This window comes from Opisthorchis viverrini, assembly GCF_000715545.1.
Source record: "Opisthorchis viverrini unplaced genomic scaffold opera_v5_73, whole genome shotgun sequence".
NCBI classification, from domain to species: Eukaryota; Metazoa; Platyhelminthes; class Trematoda; order Opisthorchiida; family Opisthorchiidae; genus Opisthorchis; species Opisthorchis viverrini.
This window is the reverse complement of record NW_008751729.1, coordinates 1233947-1249042: the sequence shown is the minus strand read 5'-3', so window position 1 is coordinate 1249042 and position 15096 is coordinate 1233947. Positions and strand designations below refer to the sequence as shown.

Genomic DNA, 15096 nt, shown 5'->3' with positions numbered 1-15096 from the left:
TTATTCCTGACTTCGGTGATAGCTGTTTGTGACTAGCCGGTTTGTTTTTGCATACATGCACAAGCAAAACACACGCTGGTTGCGTTCTGGATGTGGTTATTTTTCACTTTCCTTTTGAGTTTTACCATGGTTAGTGCCTTTCGATTATTTATCGCCTGTTCAGTTTGGCCATTTTGATCAGCCTAATCTCATCTCTTTCTACTCGAATCAAGCTCGTCTTGGAACACAACTTAGGACTACAACCGAATACCGAGTGGCAGTACTACGCCTTCACCGACAACTCTCTGCGTGATTTGTTGCGCGAACTCACTCTTCGTTTAGGACCCATCAAGGTTATTGGATGCGTCTTACTCGTGGTAAGCACTTTATTTTCAATCTCCTTTGTGGATTTCGTACACACAAGCATCGTTGCATCCGTTCAGTGCATCATTTTAGGTTTTCCCGGATCCCATTCCATATAGTGGTGGCTGTTGATCGGTTCGTCCAGCTGTGCCAAGCTTTACGTTGCTGAAGTGTTGAAACGACAGCAGTACATTCTTGTTCAGATAAGTATGTATCGAGGCCATTCATCACCTTCCTGTTTGACTCTTGAGACCTCCGACAACACAGTCGATATCACTTTTGAATCGTGTGGCTTTCGAAGCGCCTGCATATACAGGCGGGTTATTCGTGCACCACAGAGTGCATGGACGTCCTGCTCACTCCCGAATTGAGTTACTAGCCAAAGTAATCTGCTGGGGCGACGACCCCGCTGCGTGAAAGCAGCCACTCGATGACAGTTAGGAACAAACGATGGTTAACAGGTCATAAATAACCCTTTGACTTCCTTTAGCATTGCCCCCTTTTGTGTTGGACAATCTTGATAAGCGGAACATCCAGTCCTGTTCGGTTTGCTAGCTATACGGAATAGGTGTCTCGTAAAAATGGAACAGCTACTTTTCTGGTCTTCATGAGAGACTCAACTGAAAATCTCCTCTATGATATTCTACACCTGAATGTGCTGCACACAGACAGCCTCATGTTTCAGTTGACACGATATTCGAGATATCGTAGTATATTTTCATAAAGGAAACTACTCACAAGGTCGCTGAAAACTCTTCGACAGCCCGCGACCGGTTTCGCCCTTCTTGAGGCTCATCAGATAGGCGCAGTCCCCGAGTTTCCGTCAACCTTATGTTCTACTTGAACCCAAATTGGACTGTTTTCGAGAAATACACTCATTTGCAAATCAATTTGGTTTTCAGTTAAGTCTCTTGTGAGAACCAAATTGATTTTCAAATGAGTGTATTTCTCGAAAACAGTCCAATTTGGGTTCAAGTAGAACAAGGTTGACGGAAACTCGGGACTGCGTCTGCCGCTACTTGTTAAAGTCGACAGCTTGTACTACATCAACCTGGCTAATGCTAGTGCATAAGCGTCGGAATGAGCAGTGACGTTCTGCCTTACCTTCTGAGACCCATTCAGTGTTACTACGCACTTGACATCATGGCTCTGTTCCATTAGCGTCAATAACCTAACCGGCCCATTTTTCCGTCTCCAACCACCGTCGTATTTCGCTTCCGTTTGAGATGGTGATACGATCGAATTTATTGATGCATCACATAGTAAAAACTGATGCCTAATGTGCTTATCTCAGTAATCGTTGTCCTTCACGGATACCTGTTCACTTTGTGCGTTGGACCCGCAGTGTACTCCCCTTCTGTATGGTTGCAGTTCACCAAACAGCTATTTCCCAAGACGTGAAGTCACCGCCAATGGATAGTCACAGTAACCTATCCGACACTCAAGTGACATCCTCCGTGGAGTCTCAGCGTCAGTGATGTCACCCTTTTCGGATTCACTTTAGACCCATGAGAGCTTAGTCACCTGCCGATCGATCCGAATCGAACAAAAAGCGAGCGCTCAAAGTTTGCGAACTTCAACATTTGCTCACCCCCGCTACGACTTGATGGCCCGATCAGTTGGAATCTCACTTGGGTCAACCTGCCCCTTACGGCTGAAAACACTGCGTTTACCTTATCTGATGACCCTGGGCAGGTTCCAGACATACGTTCGCCGGTAATGACGGGATATAACTTCGTGCAACTTCTGCTTTCCAACTTCACCCGAATTCGAATTCGTCAGTTCTGCGGTTCACTATCGACAGCATATTCATCCATGCTCACACGTTTTTGCTCTTGGTTTCCAAGGTTAAGTACCAACTACGCAACAGTTCCAACAGAGTGTATGCTTAAGGGCATTCCATCTTATGTAGTGTTTTGATTAAATGGATTGAAGAACCTTGGTAACGTGTCATGTTCATCACGGAAAAAAATAGTGAAAGTGGTTCAGATTAGATGGTATAAACTGACCTTTTGATGTCTGCGCTTCACCTCCAGTATGGGTGCAGCGCTAGTCACATGACTGCTATTTTACTGCGCCGCCGCCTAGACTGAAATCCTAGCTTATGGTGATGGGATAATGATAACAAAGTAGTGACTAGTCCTATCGGATATATCAGTCGCCATAAAGTAATCAGTGAAACGTGATTTACCATGTATTGCCGTCCAGCTATGGACTGCCTGTGTACCTCTAAGTTTGCAATCGAGGAAAGCAAGTCTGCTCAATTCGTAACTCCATCGACCTATGGAGAGCAGGTTGAGAATGGATGCTGTAGTTATCCTTCCGCTTGTAACCCAGATTTTCGCATTTAGCTTTCACTTATGCTATCTAAATGTTCTTTTCCGTCCTCTGGTACCCTCAGCTCTTGTATGGTCTCGTCTGTCTGTTAGACTGGCGTGATCCCGTGCGATCTCAGTGTTGGTTCGCTTTATCTGGTCTGGTGCTGACGGCCGTTGCCTGCTTAGCTGGTCTCGGAATTTGCGCAGCTCTCGGGCTTCCGTTCAACGTTCTCACTATTCAGGTATTGTTGACAACCATTCCATATTTGTTAATCTAATCAAACTGAGATTTGATTGAATGATTGATTGATTGTGGTTCTGTCACCTGTTTATTTCGTTTCGAAAACATGATACTCCATCCTAGCGACCAGTCAAAACGCTTCACTTTAGAAAATGAACGGAAAATCAACATTAACCTTAGTTCGGTCCCAGTCGAGTTTCGATAACTTTATGCAGCTCGAAGTTATAAGGTTCATGCATCATATATGCGTTGAATATATGCCATCATCTAGGTACACACAAACACACACAGTTTAATAGGTAGAATTGTAGGTAGTTTCGTTGATTATGCAAGTACTCTCAGAAGTCTGGTCACAGAAGTCTTCAAAATTAATTTTCTTGACCAGACCAGTCGTGTGAAGTTTGTTGAAGTTTGTGTGAAGGTTGTTATCCGCAGAGCCCCTGTAAGGGTTATCCAGATTTCGTTATCACGCTGTCCCACAAATGATTGAAGTTCTTCACGAAATTCCCCATTGCAATAAATAGTGTGAAGCAGAATATTATAATGGGATGTGTTCATCATGTGAAGCAACTTGCAAGTGTTGAATGTGGTGAGACAGCGTGAGGCTGTTTGGAAATCACTTTCCCCTAGTTTTGTTGTGGTATTGGCAACCCTAGACTCGGACTGGTAGTCAAATTCTGCTACCTTCACAAATGTTTCTTACTATTTTTCCGTTTTCAGTCAAGAAATGCTAGCTATACTCATAACTTCTAGTCGCAGTATGCTATCAATCGTTATCCACTAAGTTCTTGTCATAAGTAACGAAGAATGACCCTAATTGCAGTGGAAAGTTGAATTTTGACCGGCATTCCAACAGCCCATATTCATATCTGGAGATCGGTCAGTGAAACTTTTATCGCCATTCTCCAAATGTAGATCCACCATTTCATCTGTAGGGCAGCTCATACGTCATTCAAATTTTCATGTAAATTCGGTGCTAGCACATGCTGGTTCCATTGATTCCACTGTATATTTTGATTCAGAACTCGTGCGCCATCATAAAAATCTTCGTCTTCTTGCCTTGAATCGGAGAGCTACCATCTACTGATTCCTCAATCGAAATAATAACATGCGCTTACATATATTTCGAATAGTCTCTCGGGTATTAATCTAGCATTCCCACAAACCTCTGTAGATCTGACTACTCTCCGCCTGATTTCGATACATACAGTACGCTACACTAAAAACTTACGTACCCCAGGCATTCTTGTAGCGAAGTTTGTCATGATCGTTTCACAAGCTGTGTTGGGTTGCACATGGCGACTATTAGCACTGAACTGGTAAGAATATCTTGTTTTTCCAACCAAACATCGGGAATAGTCCCAGTTGTCTAAGATTTACAATTTACTTAATAATCCGCGTCCCTCCATATGTACGCCCAGCATCCGTGCTCCTCCTGATTTTCAGTGAACTTTTATTTGCTGATGCTTTGATGCGAATCTTCATTTTCTTGACTTGTCTTCATCTCCCAACATTCTCCATACTTGGCACCCTACTCTTGGGAATACACATGTCAGACTCTTGTTGCTTCTCATAGTTCGATTCCTTTAATTTCATCGTTCAACGCTAGGCACTTCCCTGTGCCATAGTCTATTAGTCGGATGATAGAAACACTCCCTAAGTCAAGCATGTGGCTAACTAATCTCCAGGTTAACGAAACCAATGGCACACCACTCTGTTCGTGATCCATCGGAAGACTTGGTTTAGATGCAGCCTGGAAGACAACCGGGCCAGTCAAACGCTTTTGAGATACTGCGTCATCTGATAACGTGCCTTAGCATTGTGATCAATAAACGATGGATGTTTTTCCATGTCCGCATTCGAGATTGCCTAGCATGTGGTTGTTGTGTTAAATATGGTTTCCATCCGTAGTACTGTATTAATTGAATAGTGTTTTTCGAGTGTTTGTAAACCTTCTGTTATGAAGCTGACATCTCATGCACTTATCTCTTTTAACAAGCTAGTTAGTTACAGGGGAGGTCAGATTCCTGGTTTCACAAGGCGTCCGTTAGAGCTAGTGCGGTGGCTTTTCAGTTCATTACTTCTCATGTGATGTAAAGTAAGTGAAATGCCTCTTCATACCGCTAACGCCTGTTTTAATTAACTGACAACGTGCACTGTAGGTTCTTCCGTTCATGTTGATGGGCCTCGGCTTGGACGGGATTTTCATGTTGACCACCTGTTATCAATGCTGTATCACTCGTCGAACCGCAGCATCCGCAAAGTGCGATTCCCAACTGGTACGTACCGTTTATAAGTATTTGAATTTCCAAAACACTTACGCTTGAATTTTGGGTCAGCTTTTATAGCGGTGATCGTCTATTGTACATTACTACGCATGTTTTAGCGAATAGATGTTTCCGGAAAGTTCTGAACTGTTTGCTACAACTAAAGGGTAAAAAAGTGTGGAGTAGAATGTAAAGGCGTACAATTTTAAGCTAAGAAACGATCAAATCACATGTTCGTAATATTCTATCGTTGTTTAGTGAAGCCGTTGCGTTGGTGTTGTGCCAACAGTATGGGGGGACTCTGCAGCACAATCATTCTATGTGAAATAAAAATTTCTTTGAGGAATCTAGGCTAAAGCTCTTGTGGTATGGTGTGTATGGTTAGGTCAACACCAACTTAAATGAAAATTTGGTAGTCTTTGACTCATCGATGGTTGTGTACTTTTTCGTTCCACAAGCTACATTGGTTGTGTGACTCGACGCTTGGCAGAAGCAGAGAGGTGGCCTTGACCTGGCAAAGGGGCATGAAAGAGATTATGAGAAGTCGGGGTGTTGTCGATGTGGCTCGCCTCCCAGGATGGGAATCTCGTGATCCCCATTGGACACGGGTTGTGACGCTGCAAAATATGACTGCCAGTCGTTGTCAGTAGCGTTATTATCCGTTCCTATCCAGATTGCTTGAATGGGTATCTGGAGGTGTAGGCGCCTCGGAATGATTGTGGTAGGCGAACACTGAGTCCCTTTCTCTGCTGAACTGTTTGACGCTCTTTTTAGGACCCATGGGTTTTTCATTCACCACTACATCCATACTAGCCTTATCTGCGGGCTTGTCTGTCAATTTGATGTCTAGTATTCTGGAATTTATCTCTCATGATGCATGTAAATGGCTTTCGTGAAGTTGATAATGGAGAACAGTTTGGTTTGTCCACTCGGGTTCGAATTTATGGCACCTTCGATTAACGTGTGGCTGATCTTAGCGATACGAGCAGTACCTCGCCAGGAATATCTGAATGTTTCTAATTGTAACATGTGCACAGTTTAATCGGGTTATGTATTTTACGTTATATGGTCTTTTGCCTTTTTACGGACAAAATACGTTGGTAGGCTCGAAGAAAGCGAAAAGAAAATCAAGACCCCGTAACTTCTACGAAGGTGGAGGTGGATAAGTAATGCTGAACTTTACTTATGTTGATGCGAATGGTGCAATGGAATTAGTTAACCAAGGTAATAATTTCATCAGAAGTACGGTTTGGTCTGTCTGCAGAGGTTAGTTTTAAAAACAGGCTACCTTCAGTTTGATCCTCGAAGTAAATTCTATAGACAAAGTTACCCTAGAAAAAACCAGTCCACATGAGCGGCCGATTCTTGTCGGTCCCTTCCTGTGATCTGCGACCCGTAGTTGATGGGTTTGCAGACCGTAAACTTGGTCGGTCACAGGCGGAACCACGTCGAACGGCATTTCATTTCATGTTGACGAAATGTCCAAAGCGAGTAATGAAATTTCATCAAGGGATATCCCATTTGTGGTTGCCTAGAATGTGACATGGAACCAACCACAAGGAGAGTATCAATCAGTACACGCCGGGTGGAAGAGTAGCGCTGTCTAGAATCTGACTGATGTAACAAGGCTCATATCGATATATCTTCCTCCATTGCTTCCAGACTCCATGGGCTTCGACAACATCCATATCTACTTGCTCATCTTCATCAACGTGTTCCACTTCATCCACCAGCCTGTTGTTACAATCAGCGCTAGTTCTTGCAGAACATGGTCCAAGTCTACTTTTCGGAACCATAGCCATGTCCGGGGCTTTCTTCTCAGCGGCTTACATTCCCATTCCACTGATGAGGCAGTTCTGTTTGCAGGTAAGCATTTTTCCGTTAACAAAAAATCGTGGTCGTGCTTTACAATGGACCAACAAACTAACAACTGTAGGGACCTCCCACGTCTCCTTCTGATACGTCCGGAGCTCTTCGTTGTGTTGGTGTTTATGGGCCGCCACTGCCGCAGCCGCCCCATGTGGAGTTGAAAGGTAGGGTGGAGGCAAGACAGCAAACTTTTGATTCGCTTGTTTACTATTCGAGCGGTCGTGTTGACCACCCACCTGGCAATGTTGTTATTTTGGTCCTGCCGGCAACAGCCAGTCAGCGTGATAGTTGGAAAAACCAAGGTGGTCACTTCGGGTGTGTTGTAAGTCCAATGCAGTTCACAATCCACATTGTACGGGGACCACCTAGGTACGTAGAAAGTTAGGTTGTTAAATGTCGGTGTGTGGCCAGGTGTCTGTGTATATACATCTAGCCGTCCACTTTCACCAAAACCCTAGTCACAGGCACTTATCCGGCGCGCTCGGCATCATAACACGACCACCGGGCTTGACAGCCCTATCGAACCTGTAGGTCTTCGGTAACTTCCACCCAATTGGTCTTTTCAAGCTAGCTAGCTCGGCCCACCGCATCGCCTATTCAGTCCCTAGTATTTTGCAGACGGCGTAGGATGTGCGCGTTCATGCATCTGTTCGCACACGAATGCCTTTTCTGTCGTCTTAGTCGTCCCCCAGGAGCAAATGAATCTCGGGGTGCCAATGTCACCTGATTGATAAGATACGTCTGGGTGGGTAGTGGTGCTCATTATTACACAGGTGCGGGGATTGTATCCGACTCATTTCAATGAGTTTTCTTGATGTTTTGAATGGGAACCAAATTTGAAAGGTTCTAAAAGCGTTACGTAATTGAGCGAAAATTTCAGCCCACTGGTTCAAACCCTTTTATTTTCCTACCAATTTTACTGTAGTGGAAGATGATCCACTCGGTCTTCATATATCCACTTGGGTGCAGTCGGATTAAGGCAGTCTGTTCTGGAACAGTGAGGTGGTCGAGTAGTATTTACAGCTGTCACTGAACTAGGTCAGTTTGATGATTTGTCTCGACTGGCGCTATTCAGTAGTCCAGTGTAAGATCGTAGGTACGCGTTACTCTAGGTCCCAGGAAAGGACAACGATATGAACAACTAGATGTGCAAACTCAGATATTTCGGTACTAAAAACAATATAAGCGGTCAGTTGTTGCGATCAGTTTCGACTAATGCTGATGTTTCAACTGGTCCGGATTGCTGATTGAGCATGACCCGTCGGATGTCCTCAATTGCTCCAAGGCAGATACTTCACTAGATTTGTGGCAATATTGTGAGAGTTACTTATTCTCATCCTGATCGTATTTTTATCGACCATTTAGCGTCACATGGGAGTGCTCCTTAGCATAACTAACTCAGCACTTTAATGGCTTTCTATATGTGATTTCTTGGGAGTCAGACCTATTTACTCCACTTGCGTTAGAAGCATGGTGTTCACGTCAAGTACATCAAGGGCATTAGTACATCCCATTTACCGAAATGCGGATGTATTTTCAGTGCAACAGTGGATTACACTGATCTTACACGACCATCATCGGTGGTTACTTCCTGTGATTATCGTAAAGCTACATGCTTCCCTCAATGTACTCCGCCTCATTGTAGCATCAAAATACACCACCACAACCCGTAAGTTCTGATGGATGACATTTCTCCGGTCAGCTTACCTTGCAATGGAAGGCGGGTGATTCAAAGTGCCAAGTACACCGTCACTTACATAAATTTTGTACCATGATGGCCATCCTCAAATATTAAAAACTACCGATTGTTTACCAAGTCATGTTGAAACACGTTCCATTTTTACTTTTGGTGTACATTCCAGGCCGGAACGCTTGTCTTAATTCAGTCTGCCAGCGTTTTCCTAGTATTCCCCTGCCTTCTCAAACTGGATGGTATTCGACGTTCACAGCGGCGAGTGGATGTTCTTTGCTGTCTGCAACAACCAAAAGCGAACACATCACCCGATTCACACCAGCGCCTGTGTGAAATGTCAGCGGAACGTACCGCTTCAACCCATCGATGTGACTATCCTACGTTCAAACAGCCTGATTACATTTCTCGATCGCATGAGCGCAAACCAACTTTGCTAACATCTACCACCACTACCGCTGCCTGTATGGGTTGCTCGGCGGTTAAGCGGTCCCGGAGTCGTACTAAAGGCTCAGCTACTCACCGTTTATGTTCATCGATCCAAGTCAATGTGGTCAACCATGTGGGCAGCTCCAACGCCTCTTGCACATCATGCAGTAATCCTGTCGGAAATTCCCCGGTCGGTCCACTTCATACAGTCCATACGACTGTCACAGTCACTAATTCCGACCACGAGACACCACCCCATGCTGATGTAACCAGTCGCCCAATGACCGTGAATCAGGACCAATCGGTTTTGAGTGAGGTAATCGGTCTTCCCCAACATTTTGCACCAAGATACTTAGGCAACTGCGTCCTCTGGCTGGTTGGACGCAGAAATGCTTGTACTGTACTCTTGCTGTTCGGTGATTTAGGTTGGTGTAAATTTATCCGGACATCAGCGAATTGATCTAATCGGCTGGATCCGTTAGTTACCGTCTCTGTTTGCTTGATAAAAGAATGCTATTTCTGCGTGTCCTGTCTGGTAATTTTCAACGCAGCTGTTAATCTGGAATCTTGCACCCTCGGTACATTCTGCGGGTTTGGTTTTTAGGCTGCTTTTCGACAGAAACTACTTATGGGTGTCTTCTATGATCTGGGTTGATGGCACCAAGCAGGTGGTGTTTGAAACGTCTTCCAAGATAGCTGCTTTTTGAAGACAAACGTAAAAAGTCCTAACTTTGTGGTTGGGAAACGTGACACCTCCAAACTGAACTTGAAGTTCTTCAAGATCATTGATGCTTTCTTAGCGTAGCAGCAGTTGACTGACTGCAGCTTCAATGGAGTGGTGAATGGCTGATTACTTTTGACGACTCTTGTTCATTGGAGTACTAAATGACGCTTAGCAGGTTGAGGTAGTTTACACAGCTACCTCGTATGTCCAGCCACCACCTTCCAAAGAAATCGCTGTTCCTCTCTTTGCCGGCAAAAAGTTTGGGTGAGATATACGGCAGCCTGAAGTTGCAGCGGCCACAGTCAAACTGGGTACTGTTAGATCTAAGAGTTTGCGTGACTGGTGTCACTGTGATCCTAACTACATGTAGTCGAAACGGCTAAGTAACACAGCACATAGTCGCCAGTGGAAAACATACTGTCACTGGGTATGGCTCGCAAGTATCGCTGAGTCAAGCCTACTGACGATGCCCTACTCCGAAATTATGTTCATGTGTGCTCATTCAATCATTGTTCGAAAATTTAGACACCTTGGTACTGTTCCTTTACCCTAAGGGCAATTTCTTTTAAAAATTTCGTTCCCACCTATTCCCGTTGCATTCACTCATTGCTGTCGGCTATGACTGTCTCAATGTGTATATTTTCCCCTCATTTATTTCGTGCATCAATTCATTGTGATATGCAAATCCACCACACTGAAATGCAACACTGCCAGTACTGGTCTGTATAGCGTTCTATAGTATGTGACTTTGGTGTCCAGGACTCATTCACGTTTTCTGACTGCCTTTAACTAGTCAACTCAGCTGCTGTATCAAGAAATGATCATTTCTCACGGAAGAAGGGCTGATTGATAGCTGATAAGCCTAGAATTTTACGGAATACAGAGTAGTAAAGGTATGGTCGGGTCCGGAAAATCTGGACAGTGCGAAGCTCTATTGAGGATTACCAGATAAGCCCCAAAGGATTAATGAGTTCACGCTGGTTAACAGTCCCATATCGCGAAAATATGGTCGTTGGGCGTGTGATCCCAGTTCACTTGTGTGTAACTGCCAGCCAAAGGATAATGTGATTGCTCTCTACTCAGCTAATGAATCCCAATAAAGGTTTGAAGCCTTGTGTTACTGAGCCTTTCGAGTTCCTATCATGTCTGTTCATCAACTCATTTTCTTCCATGTGGTGTTTCGGTGTTTAGGATGATCCTTTTGTACTCAATATCATTCGGAGCGGATGGAGCACAACACATCCTTTTCTTGGTGATCAGAGTCATTGTATGGTTTATAGCTGATAAACTGAACTTGACTGAACTTATCAATCTTTCATTTTTGGACGACCTCAAGCGAGAACAGTGTAAACTTGCTTAGAAAACAAAGGGTTCTTTATGCAAGCTCGTCAAGGAGCACTAGCAGCTATAATCAGCAGCCAAAAGATCGGCAGGTGAAATGCATTTAACTAGCGGAAAACGAGTTAGGTAAGGTACGCCATAGACCTTGAAAAGTACGTACGAATTCAGTAGATTGTATTATTTTACTTGATAGCGGAATTCAAAAGATACTAGCCCCTTTGGTGGTCACGTTCAGTCAAGCGTGACGCGACAGCGTGCGAACTGGGTTTCTCAACTACCTCAAGTAACATTTCGCCACACTATTGTCTCATATTACGATCAACCTAGCAAGTTTCATACGACTGGAGAGTTACTTGACGCATAACCTGACAGCTCATCCTTCGGTACAGCCCATTATACCGGAATCCAACTACAGCGTAATGTATCCAACCTATTGGTTGTGTTAAACCTTGGCTGATTTCCTGGAAATACCGTTGTTGATACACAATACTTTCAAACATACTCGCCAGGATCATTCTTAGTGCTCTTTCCTCACACTTGTATGTGTAGTCGATTCTCAGCAATTTTGCGTTTCTGGCCAACGTTGACTTATCACATTTTCCTCTCTTTGGGGTTCCTTATAGCCACTTCACCGACCCCCTGAACGTGCACAAGAAGTGTCGGCCAATGTTTCAAGTGATTCTCACCGTCGAGACCTCCAGAAATCACGTTGCAGTGCATTCGCCTCGCCAGATCCTACTTTTGGTCGCATTCGGGCCCCATTTCTTGTTCGTCTTGCTCGCCGTTTTGCTCTCTTTCTTACGTGCCACTGGGCAGTTCCGTTACTTGTTTGTTTGTCAGGGGTCGGTCTGTTCGTAACTGCCGGATTCGTGGGCAACTATCGGTTGGAACTAGGATTGGACTTATCGAGCTTGACCCCTGTGGATGCTGTAGAGTATGGCTTTGTCAAACACTCGGACCTTGCTTTCGGACTCTACAATTTCCAGGTATTCGCCCGAGGAACAGATCTTCCCGGTTCCCGCCCGCCCCCTTCGTCTCTCTTAGGAATCCGAGGAGCACTGCCTCGCAATAAGGATGGCTCGAAATTACCCGTTATCCCTTCTTCAGTTGTTGTCGACACCCAACCCAGAGCTCGCACTAGCCGAGCTACGGTCGGGCGCGGCATTGATTTCCCCATACAACAACGCCAATTGTTACATCTGTACAACCGAATCTCACAGCTTTCTGGGGTAATGATGGCTGGACGTTATTTCTGGCTAGAGGCGATGCGAACATGGCTGGAAGAAGTTCAAACGGCTTTTGACATCGATCGGGAACGCGGTGTGATTTCGGAGAATGGACACTGGAGTAGTAATGCCACGGAACTGGGTGTTTTAGGACTGCGGCTCATCATACAGACAGACCGAGGTCCAGAGCTCCGACGTGTAAGTGTTGTTTATTGGTTTCGTTTAATCTGTTGGCTCCTCGGAGCTGTCTGCCTATCAAGTTACTGCACCTGAAGTTTATTGTCCCTGTGGAATTCGATGCGTAACTAGATGGTAAACCGTTTTTCCAAACGTTGCAAATATAGTCCACGCCGACTACAGTTACCAGAATACTCCTAGGAACTTTTGCGTTCGTCACTGACACTCGCCCCGTTATTGGCCTAAATAATTTATCCCACTTGTCGAGTAGCCTACAGCCTCCAAATTCTAAGTATCATTTCAACAGTTGTTTGTCTTCATAATTTGTTGCAAAAATCGCAAAATTAGGACTGCAATCTTGTGCTATGCAGTCTAGCTACCGAGAGCATGCCGGATAACCAATAGGCGTGGATGTCGAAATATCATTGAACTAGCAGCTCGTTAAACGTAGATAGAAAGCTGAATATTGAGGAGTTTGAAGTAACGCTTCCCTAGTTTGTCTTTGGCACTTTGGATTATTACCCACACAAGCAACTGGTACTGGACGAGTGCTACCGGAAATAAGCAGGGAAGTGCATTACACGGTGGCTTCACTTTTCCATTATGATGCGTCGCTTTCCGTCAGAGTCGTTGCCATCGCCTCGATACCCAACATAGTTGTGTTACTTTATGTGCGCTAATCCAAAAACTTTTGATGATGAGAATTTTTTAACCGGTAGTTGTGGTGTGCATGTTCGTTTGCCACTGTAAGGGTGATGACTTGTGACCGGAACGTCAGCAAGAATAGTTCTGTTCAGCGATTGTCACGAAAATCCCTTGGAGCGGTCCCAAGGCGACTTTAGTTTACAATCGATGTTCGAGCTATGCCAACTAGTGTTGACTTCAAGAATATCCATGTTTGTTTGACTGCCTCAACCACTTTCCCATGTACTCTTGATCCGGGAAGACTCCGTTGACCATTTCCAAGAAATATGATAACGAATCGGGCTTTGCTCATAATCTGTAATCAATCCGGGGTTGCAATGTTTTAATGAGTGCTTAGTGTCGTCCCTTGGTAACATCTTCATTACAGTTTCCTTAATCACATTCACAACTTTTTATGACTTGTCTTAAAGCGTGCTGCATTTGCGTTTTAGATTAAGACTGGACGTCTGGTTCGTGGGGGTATCATAGATCCTCCGGCTTTCTACGTTCTGCTTAGTGCGTGGCGCACTTATGATGCTTTGAACTTCTCTTCACCAGCCTGGATGATCCACCCGGAACCCAGTTTAATTCAGATCGATAGATATCGGGCCGTCGGTAGACCACACGATTTACACGCAATCCCCCCTGCAGAGCCAATAGAGTTCGTTCAAACTAATTTTTACGCTGTTGGACTGAGTGGCATGCGTTTGCAGTTGAAGCTCGTCAGGGTAAGTTGAGAATATTCTTAGCCTATTGGTAAATGGAAGGCTAATCGGTTTCCGAAATTCACAACCATGGAAAACTGTCTCTCTATGTGATGCTTGTCCTAAAGTTTTAGTGTGGTCAACGGAGTGATTCTGGAAAAATAAGAGACTTCATATCCGTGGTTCATGGTAATTACCAGATCCTCGATGAGGCTTGGACAGTTGAAGTTGTTATTCGGACGAATGATGAGTAATCAAGTTTCTTGACGCAGTTGGCATTTGGACGGTTTATTTTTACTGACTGGCCAGAAAAAATCGTGCCTGCCAAGTTCCATGAGTCTGGCCCTCCGATACTCATCAGGTTAATTCCGATTCCTGTTGTATCCCTTTGTGTCAGCGTTTTTTTGCATGTTTGAGATGCACTCCGCACATTTTGTGACGAGTTGCCTCAGGATGACTCAGTGGTTAGAGAGCGAATCTACTGACCAGAAGGCCCGTGGTTCGACCTAGGCTCGGGCAAACTGGCAGTATCCCAACCCTCGTGCTTTCTTCAGGTGGCATAACAGCTAGCCACCGAAATGATGTTACTGCTGGATGCTTAATCAACGTTTACTGCATTAGCAGAAAGGTTCAGCAACTGAATTTGATGGGTCTGGTAATCCGCCTTCCAATCAATTTAGGGCCGGACGGTGTGCTGTGCCTCCGTTCACTGACTGCTCTCATCAAGGCCTGGATGATCAGACCTCTTCCAGAGCTCCCTCAAGGTATGCGCCTGGAAGAATACCGTAGTTTCAGCAGCAGTTCTCTCCATTCATTCAGCCGGCTGCATTTTTATAAACCGGAGATTCTTCTACTTCTGCCAAACAAGTATCGCGTCATTGTTTGAAGTTCCCACGCTTAAATTCCGTAGCACCCCCTTGTTCAATATGTCGTTAGTTTGTCGGCTCACCCATTTCGTGCTTTTTGAAGTACTGCATATGTCGTGCCTACTGCCCATCATCTCAGATCTACTATTGTGAGTAGAGGTGTCCGCTAGTTCAACTGCTAGCTTTCTTCATATTTATTGGACAAAGCTCAGCACACT

At 44.7% G+C, this 15096-nt stretch overlaps 1 protein-coding gene across 1 annotated transcript in view; it reads left to right on the top strand.

Moving 5' to 3' along the window:
- Positions 1-15096, top strand: part of T265_04436 (hypothetical protein) — a gene marked incomplete at both ends in the record, with an annotated part of 55516 nt that overhangs the window by 34127 nt on the left and 6293 nt on the right. Inside the window, 7 exons of the mRNA XM_009169181.1 lie at positions 213-356; positions 2744-2902; positions 5064-5180; positions 6831-7034; positions 8900-9472; positions 11845-12645; positions 13761-14036. Of these exons, the coding sequence (XP_009167445.1) occupies positions 213-356; positions 2744-2902; positions 5064-5180; positions 6831-7034; positions 8900-9472; positions 11845-12645; positions 13761-14036 (2274 nt within the window). The remainder of the gene's footprint in view (positions 1-212; positions 357-2743; positions 2903-5063; positions 5181-6830; positions 7035-8899; positions 9473-11844; positions 12646-13760; positions 14037-15096) is intronic.